General features: G+C 52.0%; 1 protein-coding gene across 1 annotated transcript in view; it reads left to right on the plus strand.

Moving 5' to 3' along the window:
• BLM (BLM RecQ like helicase) overlaps window positions 1-7,693 on the plus strand; it is a 57,018-nt gene extending 49,325 nt beyond the window's left edge. Inside the window, exons 20-22 of the mRNA XM_037053566.1 lie at window positions 1,239-1,361; window positions 3,345-3,540; window positions 6,958-7,693. Coding sequence (XP_036909461.1) covers window positions 1,239-1,361; window positions 3,345-3,540; window positions 6,958-7,135 — 497 coding nt within the window. The 3' untranslated portion in view covers window positions 7,136-7,693. The remainder of the gene's footprint in view (window positions 1-1,238; window positions 1,362-3,344; window positions 3,541-6,957) is intronic.
• The last annotated feature ends 4,684 nt before the right edge of the window (window positions 7,694-12,377 follow it).

A 12,377-nucleotide genomic window follows, 5' to 3' on the forward strand; every position in this document is an offset into this window, starting at 1 on the left:
TCAGCCGCAGCTGCCGTCCCAACGTCAGCACTTGTAAGACCCTTTGACCTCTGGGAGGTCAAGCTGTGAGTGAGAGTGTGTCTTAGAGTTGATGAAATACAGTATCTTGTTCCTAGGCTATTAGTGAGGTTTTCTCACTGATCTCTTTAACTCCAGACGTGAACATGGTATACATTTTAATCTTTCAGAACTTCTGCTGAAACTCCAACAGTTCTCCAGATAAAGTACAAAGTCTATCAAGGATTTGCATTTCCACCGCCTTTCCCACTTTATCTTCCACTGACTCCCTCCATAAACCTTCTAGTCTCTCCCAAAGGCTTGTTGCTTTTCCTCTACACACAGAGATGATGTGGAAATCACAGATTGGAAATCCATGCTTTGCGCAAGTCAAATGCGGAGGGATTATCGCTCCCTCACTCCCCATAGACAGTGCATCAGTGGCTCCTCCAGACCAGCCTCCGAGTGCGTCCCAGCCCCTCTCCTTCTCTCCACGACTGTGTCCTGATTCACTGCGTCCTCGCTTGGTTCTCAGTGGCTCCCACTGGGCTCCCAGTTTCTACTCTTTGCCTAGTAATCCATTCTCCATACAGCAGCCAGAACGATCTGTAAAGTGACAGGCTTGTCTAGCTACAAGACTGGTGTGCTATCTGCATGCAGAGGACTCAGCAGCCTAATTGTTAAAGTCAGGTTACCCGCTTCACCCTCCAGGCAGAAAGATCGGAGGAGGAGCAGGTTTAGGTTGGGGGAGTGTAGGAATTCACTTACTGTCTTTTTGGGGGTCCCCGTTCCTGGAAGTACTGCAGTACAGGGTCAATGTGTGCAGTGGATGGAGCAAGCTCCTGTTCCATCTCCAGCTCCAAAAATCCATTTAATCTAATGTCCTCAGATATGTCTTTGTTGTGAGAACAGGGCAAAGTCTAGTTAAACTCTGAGGCACAGTGCACAGGTCCCCCCTCATTTCTCCCACATCCTTTCCCCTCCCCCCGTCCTTTCCTCTCTCGCCGTGTCTGCCCTGACTTAACGCACCTCAGCTGCTGGGACTGGAGGATGGTCCCTACCCTCTGGGCCTGTCTGCTGCCTCCGTTGGCAACAGCCGCCTTGTAGAAAGTTGGCTCGTGTGCCCAGTGCTCTGCAGTTGGTTGGCACTTCGCAGACATGCTGAATGGGTGAACGACCGTGAATGCAGTGGGTTTTCTATTGGTGGTAATTTAAATTCCTGATTTTATGTTTATGCACAGAATCTTTATCTTCTGATCCTGAGGTTTTGCTTCAAATTGATGGTGTCACTGAAGACAAACTGGAAAAATATGGTGCAGAAGTGATTCCAATATTACAGAAATACTCTGAGTGGACGTTGCCAGGTTCAGTATACAGCCAAATATGTGTTTTCTAAAAGCCAGTTTTAATGTTAAGCAATGCACCTCACTAGATTGAAATTCCGGGGTTTCTGGGTTGTGCTCATTCCTCCTCCACCTTGTCACACTGATGCTCCAGTGCTCGGGGCAGCCCTCAGTGATGTGCCAGCCCCTCGTACAAGACAGTGGTGCTTAGGCCCCCTGGGGGTGCCAGCTACTGACCCCGCTAACCTCTGAGCCCAGAAGTTGCTGGTGCTCGTAGGGTAAATGCCCGAGCGAACAGGGGTGCGGGGTACAGTTCGCCGGTCTGCCCCCTCTCGCTCTGTGGTCCTTGGCAGGCCACAAATAACCTCTTTGGGCTTCAGCTTCCTTATCTGAGGAAGGAACATGTTATCTGAAAAGCATTTCTAAAGATAAAATTTAAGAGAGAAGGTTAAGCATTTTGAAAAAAAGGAACATGGAGTTGTAATGCAAGAAAATCTTCCTGTCATTAGCATTGAAAGAATCTGCCCAGCTGAGTGCGTCTTAGCAGATGTTCCCAAAGGTTACCTTAGGCCGGTCACAAAGCACTTCTGATCACGCACGTCCTCACTGAGCTGAGAAAGCACCGACTAAGGGAAAACTGAGAACAAAGATGTGGGAGCCCGGACGGGCGCAGGAGTCTTTAGGGCCGCCTCTAGCGTCCTGCCGCGGGATAAGGCACAAGCCGCAGGCCACATTCAGTGGTTTTCATTTCTGTGAGGAATCGTGGGAGGGGTCTCTTCTCGAGGCTGTTGGAACTGGTAAGCAGGCTGAGAAATGAGTGAGCCTGCATTTTCTATCCTGTCTGTGCATAATTGGTTTTTATCCATTAACAAAACGCCGAAAAGTAGGGTTTTCATCTCGGCCTCTGTGTGGTCACTATCGCACCGAACGCCTTGCTGTGACTGCACGGACAGCCGTGGCGGGAGCTTCGTGTTTGTTCAGCGTGGGAACGTGCTGGGAGGGTTTCCCCACACCAGACGGGGAAACCCCGCTCTGTGGGGATGGCGATCACTGTCCCTGGGAGGGACAGGCGCTGTGCCGAGCCCTCTGCCTCTTTTGTGTCACTCGATTCCCACAGCACCCGTTCCACAGGCGGACGTGGTGAGACCCCTTCGTCTCCCTGACGTCCCACAGCTGGGGTGACAGCACTCTTCACCCTGGCTGCAGTGCCTCCCCGGGAGAGCCAGCGTTGGGGGGACAAGGCCCTTCCTACCAGGCAGCAGGGTGGCCTGAGGTGAACCAGACCAGCCAGGAAACACTGTCCCTCATGAAACGGGGCCACTGTGGGCCTGTGAGGTGGAGACTCCGTGTTCTCTGGGTGGGGGGATGCAGACGCTTGTGGAAATTGCCAGCTTTGCCAACGTGTGCTTTCATACAGGCCCATGGCCTGCGTGGCACCTGAGGTGTTCACAACCGTTATGCACAGAGACCTGGTTGTCTTCGAAGAATGAATTATGGTGTGGAATTTTCTGACACTCATTTACTAAGTAACTGTTGTTCACAAGTGAGGTGTAGAGCATAGTTTGTGTTCTCTTATGTTGGGTCGTTTTTTCAGCATACGTAAAATGATAAATTATCTTTTATATAGCACTTTATACTTTTCCAAGGGCTTAACAGGATTAATTGCCCAAGCAGTAAGGGGTGTAGGCAGTACACAACATAGTAGGAGCGAAACCTGAGGTCTCTAGTTAAGTGAAAGAGTATCACAGATTTTTTAATGAATTCTGATCCTCTTTCTGTAAATAAATGGCCATTGAGCACTCTGGGGCTTTATGAAATTAAAAAAAGAGAAAGAAACAAAAGTTCTGTCCTTGAGGATTTGTCAAACCCGTGTGGCGAGAAGAGACACCGGGAGAGCAGGTGGGTGCCCCCCGAGCCCCCCGTGCTGCGCTTCTCCGCGTCGCAGACCTGCAGCCCCCAGCCGGCAGGGCATCCCCGGCAAACGCCTGCATTGTCTGTTTGCAGCCGAGGACACGTCCGCGAGGCTGAGCCCGCCCAGCGGCAGGGGCACTGGGAGAAATGACTCCGAGGGCTTCGATGAGGAAACACCCGTGTCTTCTCACTACTTTGCAAATAAAACCAAAAATGAAAGAAAGAGGAAAAGGGCACCAGCCTGCCAAAGGAACAAACGGAGGAAAACTGGTGATTTCAAGACAAAAGTGTAAGTTCTGCAGCATGTTCCTCAATGTGGGGTGTGAGGGAGAAAAGTCCGAAAGTATAACAGCTCTGGTGTCCTTTGAGGCATTTTTTTAAATAAGCCATTATTTTTTTTTAGGATTCTATTTATTTATCTTTAGAGAGGAAGGGAAGGTGAGAGGGAGAGAAACATCAATGTATGGTTGCCTCTCATGTGTCCCCTGCTGGGACCTGGCCCGTAACCCAGGCATGTGCCCTGACTGGGAATCGAACGGCGATCATGTGGTTCGCAGGCCCACGCTCAGTCCACTGAGCTACACCAGCCAGGGCTAAAAATAAGCCATTATTAAATGTTATCCCTGTAGTTATTGGGGTGAAGATTAAGGTTGTATCCAAAACAATCTACTCCTAAGCCAACTATCACTAAAATTTTCCAGTTTGCAAAAACTCCAATATTGACCTTAGGGAGAAAAACAATTTTTTATAATTGCTCTTCTTAAGACTTTTCCACCTAAAATACTCTAAATCATATACTAGCTGAATAAATACAGGGTCTTGTTTCCTCATTGCTGTGTGATTCTGTCAGTTCTCGCTACACAGCTTTCATTCAGGCAAAGTCTGTGGGTCTCCACCTGGACACCCCGCACGTTCCCTGTGGTCCATTCATACCTGGGCGGCCACCCCCCAGGGTCCTCGGGGCAGCAGAGGGGAGGCCACAGCAGGGAAAGCGGAAGGCCAAGGAATGCAGGCCTCTGGGTGCTACTGGGCAATGCGTCCCTCCCCACCGTGCCTGGTCCCCTGCAGGGCTTGTCCGCACACCAGAGGGGAACAAAGAACAGCCCTGGCTGGTGTAGCTCAGTGGATTGAGCGCGGGCCTGCGAACTAGAGGATTGCGGTTCGATTCCCAGTCAGGGTACATGCCTGGGTTGCAGGCCAGTTCCCAGCAGGGGACTCACAAGAGGCAAACATACATTGATATTTCTCTCCTTCCCTTCCCCTCTAAAGAGAAATAAATAAAATCTTTAAAAAAATAAAAAAAATTAACAAAAAGGGGAACAAAGATGGTATTGTCAGGTGTGGGCGATGATCCGGGCAGCATCAGCCTTCCGTCAAAACTGCAAAAACTGCACTGCAGCCCCTTTCCCGTCTTCTGCAAGGACGCCCTCCGTCCTCCCTGTGTAGATAGGGCCTGGCAGGGTTGTGACCATCCCATCAGTCTGGGCAGTGCGGACCCCATATAACTGCGTATATTGCCACAGAAATGCTTGCAGAAAAGGGAAGCAAGTCCTCAGTACGTTTCTGCAAGCTGTTGTGTTTTCTTTTGCAGTTCTTATACCTCTTTTCCTTCTGGGTAATGAAAAATTGAGGGGAGGAAGAGAGGGAAAAACACATGTTACCAAATTTCATTTTCTTGCTAATTCCATAAACAAACATCTTGTATGTGCTAATCCTCCTGCCAGGGCACAGGAATTAAAGGCATTGGTAAATGCCAGTTTAATTTTGTGGTTTTTAATGCGCAAGTGACCAGCAGATGTTCTTCAGCGGGGACATTTTATTTTCTTCGTGTATTCCTCCTCCGTTTTGGGAAATACTTATTTCCTCAGGAGCCCACACAGAGTAAGAGTCCGGCCTCTGGGGTTTATGACGAGGAGGCTGAGGCCTAGCCTCGTGCGAGGCTCGTGCCAGCTCATACCCGGCCCGGTGTCAATTTTGCAGATAGGGCTGGACACTGGCTTGTCCACTCCTTCACTAAGCACTTTCCTTTCTCCACGTTGTCCTTAAAAACAATTATTATCTTGTTTCTACTTGTTAGGACAAAGCAAACCATGTTTCAGTGCTCACTGCCAGTTGATCCCTCACTCAGTTTTCACAACTTTTGTTTATGAGTGCAGCACGGCGCCTCCTGGCCCGGAGTCCGGGCTCACGCTGGTCTCAGAGCCAGCCCCGGTTGTGACGCTGGTTTTCAGTTAGCCTGTGCGTCTGAGAGGGGACTCTCCTCTGATCCCTGCCGGCGAAGACCTGTAGTGGTGTCACTTTCTTGTACCTTTGTAACAGCCTCTTGTATCCGTGCTTCATTCTCCTCCTTTCTGCCGAGCCTCTCCGAGAGAGTCCCCGCAGTTTCCCCTCTGCTCACCTGGTTGAGAGGCTCTGCCCAGTGACAGAACAAACGTGGCTCCTTGCCAAGGACCGCAGCGCTCCACCCTACCCCCGGAACTTCCATCTTCAGAATAACACACAATGAAGGAACTGTGTCTGGGCTCTCTAAGTGGGAGCGGGACGGATGGCCGGGGGAGATGGAGGCTACCGTTGGCAGATTCATTCTATAAATCCACACAAACAGCAGGTTTTTGCTCGGGGCTTAGTTTCTCAGCAGGAAATCAGTGGAGGGAAACGCAGGGCTGCTTCTCTGTTCGTCTGGCTTGGCTTTGCCAGTTCTGTGGTAACACTGCCTTGGAGCAAAAGTTTAACAGCGTTGAAAACCATGCTTCCCCTAGCTCCACCAGAATGTCATTACCACACGTTGGTGGCCCCTGAATTCAGACATGAGAGGCCACTGGCTTGCTCTGATGATGCCATGGAACCAGTGTTGGGCACGAATTCAGCCTGGTTACAAAGCAGCAAGAAATACTCGTGTAAGAAAAGTCTTTAGAGAATGCAGCCAGCTGTTATTCTTGTAAACATGCAGCCCTGTGATTTTTTTTTTTTTTTTTTTTTTTTTTTTACTTTGGAGGAAGGAAAAAGAATAGCCATTATCTTAGGCCAGTGAGGGAAGTGAAGTTCTGGAAGGACTTTGTCATACGCTGTGGCGGGGGCTTCTTCCCTAGCTTTAAAGGCAGTGAGTAGGAGGTGCGAGCGCACAGATCTGGGAGTGTAGGCAATCCAGCAAGCTGCCGGTGACGTGGCCGTGACAGGGACGTGCCAGGCCGAGCAGCCACTCGCAGGCCCCCGGGGAACCACATCGGCAGCCGTATCCTGGCTGGGGCTGGGTGGAAAGAGGCTGGGCTCAGCCTCCTCTCTCTGGACTGTGCAAGCACAGTCATTCCAGAGTGTTTGTTGTCTGAGAACCTGGATCTTTAAAACCAGGTTCCCCAGCTCCCTTTACTCAGGGATAGATCTGGGGTGTGGATCAGGGCTGCTGTCTGGAGGGAGGGTGTGATTATCAGCTGTGAAAGGTGTGGGCGGAGAAGAGGCACACGGGTTGGCCTCAAGTCACAGAGCTCAGAAAGAATCCTCGACATCTTAGGGAGACGAATGTGTCTGAAGAACAGCGGTCCTTTCCTCCTTGACTTGTAAAAGGAACTGACCTTACCGAGGGGTCCACAGGCAGAGAGACTCGTAAGACCAAAGGGAATTGTGGGTTGTATAGCTCTTTCAGGTTGAGGGAAAAGACTGCTCATTTGAGGTTTTATTTAACATTCCAATTTTCTTTTTCACATTTTAGGGGCTCCACCACATGCAGAAAGACATCTTCTAAAACGAAATCCTCCGGCATAGTTGGGCCGAGATCAGCTGTGCACGGTTCTCAGACGGCACCAGGAGCCGGTAGAAAATTGGGGATTATGGCCCCACCAAAGCCTGTAAACAGAGCGTTCCTCCGACCTGCATATGCACTCTCGTAACAGCCAGACCTCAGTGCACAGACACCCCCGTTTCTTGTTTTTCGTCATCTGACCATCTGTGAACATAAAGTTGTTAGTTTCATTATTCCATTTGTAATTTTTACCCGTATCTATTAATATTTAAATAAATGCTTGGGGTGACGGTTCTGTTTTTGAAATAACCATTTTCTTTTGAATGAGCAAGATTCGCTGCCTCTGCGAGCCTTGTGGCTGTTGTTTCTGAGAACATCTGAAGTAGCTGCTGAATCATCTCAGCGATAGAAATTCTAAGCACGACATGGAACAGAAGTGGAGGGAAAAGACACGCATGCGACATTGTGGAAGGGTAAAACTTTCTATAGAATTGTAAGCAAAACTGGAAGACAAACAGGAAAGATGCGTGACAAAGGATTTGTATTGGCAATACACAAAGAGTATCCATAAGTCATTAACAGAAGGCAGACCAGTAAAAAAAAGGATGTGAATAGGCTCTTTTCAGAAGAAGTAAAAGTGGCCCACAATACTTGGAAGGTACTCAGTCTGCCTAGTTAAAAATGTAAAATAAAACAACGAAATACCTTTTTTTTTTTTTTTTTGCCTATAGAACTGGCAACACTGATATCCCCAAATCTGTGAACAACAAGAGAACGGCTGCTCTGGTGGTGAGAATAGATTACATGTTGGTGTAGTCCCTCCGTGTGAAGCGCCTTTCTTTTCAAGACCCTTCCTTAATAGGCTGACTTGTCAGAAAGTCTTGCCGTGGGATTTTTGGTACCCCTTTTCAGAACTACAGCAACCCCTCTTTTGGAGACATTTTGTTTGGTAGCTCTAAGTAACTCTGGTGACCTGTTTGGTTCCCCACTTCTTGACCTCAGAGGATAGAGCTGGCATGGCCCGGACTGAGGCAAAGTTATTAAGAGCAGAGTTGGCTGGGAGCCTTGTGGCCTCTGCCTGGAGTTGAGTGCTGAGGTGGGCCCTGCACCCACCCTAAGGGGCCACCCTGGGAGCAACACACCTACTGACTGCCACGTGGGCCCTTAAGCTCTGCATTTGACTGAGTTGGCTGGCTTGGCAGGAGGCTGCTGAGGCTGTGCGCTGTAACCTCCCGTGCCTTCTGGAGCTGACATTTTTCAAGAAACCATCTTTCCAGCAAGTCCTGACTCAAGTGGCCAGAAGCACCTTCTTGGAGTAAGGAGAGGAGGTGGGGGACAAAGTAGCCAAGAGTTGAGGCTGCTGGGATAATGTCCCCAGCAGGAGGTCACCTTTGCAGAGTTGGCAGTGCACAAGGGCATCTTGCAGGAGATCATACTTGCCGCCTACAATGGTCTGGCTTTGAGGGATTGGGGCAGCTTCCGCACAAAGCTGATGCTGCAGATACTGGGTCACTTTCCGGCTCTGACCTCATTCATTTATTCCTTTACTGGGGACCTCATCTGCCCAGACACTGGAGACTGCTGTCCCCTCAGGGGCGTCCGCGCTGCCTCCGGGGCTCCCAGGCAACAGGGAAGACGGATGAAGGGAGTGCGGTGGGAGCCCTACGGATGGAGTGTAGGAGCCGTGAACAGCTACCACTGTGCACGGCACTGCCACCTGTGTCTCGCCACAGCCCTGAGGACAGGGCTGACTCACTTCCACCTCCCAGCAGGAATCTGAGACCTGGAGATGTTTGAGTAGCGAGCAGGATCTAATCGCAGAGCCGAGCCCCACACCCAGCTCTTTTGAACAATCCTGGGTTCAATTCCAGGGGGCCCAGAGCAGGCACAGAAAATGCGAGTGGCCTCATTCAACTCCGCCTCCAGCCTTCCCAGAACACCCGTTCCCCCACCAAGAGCCCTGGAGAATGTGGCTGCATCCACATGGCGCTATCTCAGGAGAACAGAAGGGCGTGGAGTTGCCCTGACCAAACTGGGTACTCCCGCAGCCGCACAGAGCTAGTGACAGCAAAGCTGCTCCAGGCTGGGTCCTGGTTGGGGCCCTCCATGGGCACAGAAGTCACCACCACCTGGGAGGAGGGGAGGGGACCAGTCCACCAGGGACTTCCAGCCTAGGACAGGAAGCTTCACTGGCCCATTATCCCCATCACCCTCTGGAGGTCGCTGAAAGGACTGGAATATGACTCTTCCACTGTATATATGCACCGTCCCACCATGAAAACTCAAGAGCTGAGAGGTTCTTGCTTTTACCTCCTGGGACAGGGAACCCACCACCTCACAGGAAAAGAAGAAACGTGGAGAGCCTGCCCTATGCCAAGGGCTGTTCTAGGAAGTTTCGCAGAATTTACTCCTTTAATCCCCCCCGAACAGCCCTAGGAGGCAGGCACATGATACTAGCCTTTTTTTATGCAGAAACTAGAATTGAGAGCGGTTATGTAATTGCTGGAATCTCTACAGCTAGGAAGTGGTAGTAAGCAGGGTGGCACGCATCCTGGCCTGCCTTGAAGGGGCCCGGTTTACACGTGCTGCCCTGGTGCCATAGTTAAGACAGCACCCTTCCATTCTGGAAAGTGCTCCAGGATGGACAAGACAGTATAAGGAATCCGGGTTTCTGCTCTTTCCCTGGACAATCCAGCCTCCTCTCCCGACCCTGTTTTTCCATCCAGAGCCTCAGGGGCCATCTGCCGCCACCTGCTCAAAACTTTAGGCCCCTGGAGCAGGCTCCAAGGACAGAAGCTCCAGAATTAGCCAACACAGCTGAGCTGCAGTTTTTTTCTCCAGAAGAGGAAGCAGAGGCTGTGGTCCAGGCCCCTTTGCTCTTCCTAAGAAACCGCTGCTTCTCCTCCCACAGTGTGGAGCTGCTCGGGGGCCCACCCGGTCCTTGGGAGGTTCCCAGAGTCCCAGCCGGCCTCGACAGAGGCTTCTGGGCAGGGGGCAGTGGCCTGTGGGCCCTTTATGGAGGCCAAAGCAGAGTCTCCAAGAGGCTTCAGCAGCCACAGCCTCCATGTGGCCTCACAGACAGACTGCAGAGAGGCGGGCTGGCGGGACGTGCTCGGGGAACCAGTCCCTGCCCCCTCCCTGCCAGGGGTCAGCCCTCAGTTGCTATGAGGCAAGGATTCAATTTCTACATCTGTGCAAGGCACCACCAACGCTGCCAGGACAAGCGCCCCTGGCCTTTAGAAAGCTCCAGCTTTCTGCAGCACTCATGTTCCTGTTCTTCTCAGCCCCAGAATGGTTTTTCTCAGCCAGACCCATGTTCTCTGCTGGCCATAGAGGAAGGAAGGAGGGAACAGGTCCCTGTGCTCCTGGTCACTCCAGAGAGGACAGGACAAGGCGGTGGACAGAACCCTCAGGAGACGAGGCACCCCTTCAGGCAGGGATGCGGGCCTGAGGCTGTGTCCCTGTGGCCTCAGGTGTGGAAGATGGGGTCCCGGTGTCACTGCAGCATGACTCACCCCACAGAAGAGGTGGTGACTCGGGGGGCCCCTGGGCCTAGGCCTCCTCAGGATGCACCTTACCCCAGCTGGCTGTCCCTGTGGGCCCCGCGTGCATGCCTCGGGCATCAGTCAAGCTGTCTTGGCCCCGTGTACTCTCCCTGCCAGGAGCCTGGAGGCCCCATGATGATCAATCCCAGGTGGAGCTCACAGGTCCTTGCCTCCCACGGGGACACTGTGCAGCGGAGAACGGAGCCATGAGGCTTGGTGGTGACCTTCACTGCAGTCAGGAAGGGTCTGAAGAACCTCCTCTAACAGACTTCAAACTCTCCATCTGGAAGGAAACGCTTCTGAGAACTAGACCTATGGCTGGAGTCTTGCTCGCACCCAGCACCCTCAGGCCTCCTCCCCAGTGGGAGGCCGTGGGCCTCTCGTGACCTGAGAGGCAGTAACCCCGCTAACCTCAAGACAGAAGCGTGAGTGTCTGTGGCGGCCGTGGTTTAGCAGTTCGTGCCAGATAGAAGGCCACCCACGTGAGCCCCAGTGCAACTCGCCGCCTACACGTCTCCACGTGCATTGTGAACAGAGACCACACTCTGTCTGTCTTCAGTGAACCTGTTCCTTCCAAACGCTGAGTGACCTTTGCACGCTGTGGGGCCTCTCTGAGCCTCGACTTCTCATGGGTGCAGTAAATGCAATGCCAGGTCCCTTCCTCCCAAAGTGGTCATGGGCACCCTTTTGGTCAGATACTCCACAAACATTTGGTGGCCAGGACCTGGAGACCCAGGCACGGCTCCGGTCCTCGGTGAGGTCACAGTCGGTGAGGTCACAGTCAGTGAGGGAAACAGCCAGCACTTTAACACCCCAGGGAAGAACAGAAGCAGTATTGGGGTGTTGAGGGTGCTAAGGGAGCCCCAAGGTGAGCCCTAGTCCAGTCTGGGGGGTCACAAGAAGTGAACTTGGAACCTTGAAGGATGGGGAGGAGTTGAGAACAAGAGGAGGAGACTCCAGGCTAAAGGGAAGCGCAGAGGTAAAGGGCTGGAGGTGGGAGAGCCTGCCGAATGGGTCCTGGCTGAGTGTGGACTAGTCCTCAGGGAACACACCGAAGCAGGAGAGAAACAAGCTCTTTTTGGAGAGGGTAAGGCCGGACGCCTGCAGAGGGGCAGGAGGCTCTTATTCGCCCAGTGAGAAACATAGCAGCTTTCAGGGTAACGGGTGACAGGAGTGGACAGATCCCACTGGCCAGGGAGGGGACGTGGGGCAGGGGCAGGGCTGTCAGCATGCTTTGAAGACATCCCAGAGAGACCCACAGTGCTGGCCCTCCCGGTCAGGAGAATGCTCCGTTGCCTGAAGGGTCACTTGGGGGCCCTAGCCCCATCTCAGCCCCCAGACAGGAGGGTCTCCTGCAGTGTGTGGGGCGTGTGCGTGTGGGTGTTCTCTCCCCCCGTGCTGTCCCCGAGCATGGCAAGTAATCCCTCAAAGGACACACATCCCCCCACACACACAAGATGCTAACTGTAGTACTTTGGTTTTTACTTAAGAGCATGTGGTGAATGTGGACAACCTTGAGAGTCATCCGTGGCATGTCGTTGAGCAGGACGACACGTTACTGGCCCACTGCTGCCATGGTTCCCAGCCTGGGGCCCCGGTTCCCACAGGGGCTGCGGGGCAGGGCCGGGCACACAGTGTGCTCAGCAGTCTGCATGTCTCGTAAAAGACAGCTCTTTTTTTATCTTTTGCTTTTTTTTTTTTAAAGCAGGATACGGACATGACTAGTAAAGATTTTATTTGTAACTTTACCTGTGTGTGTGTGAGAGAGAGAGAGCAAGGTTGCTCACCAAAATAGTAAGAGTGGTGATTTTTACTTTTCTGAATGATTTGTTTTTTTACAACAAG

This window comes from Sturnira hondurensis, unplaced genomic scaffold (assembly GCF_014824575.4).
Source record: "Sturnira hondurensis isolate 20B ecotype Veracruz unplaced genomic scaffold, ASM1482457v3 Scaffold0007865, whole genome shotgun sequence".
NCBI classification, from domain to species: Eukaryota; Metazoa; Chordata; class Mammalia; order Chiroptera; family Phyllostomidae; genus Sturnira; species Sturnira hondurensis.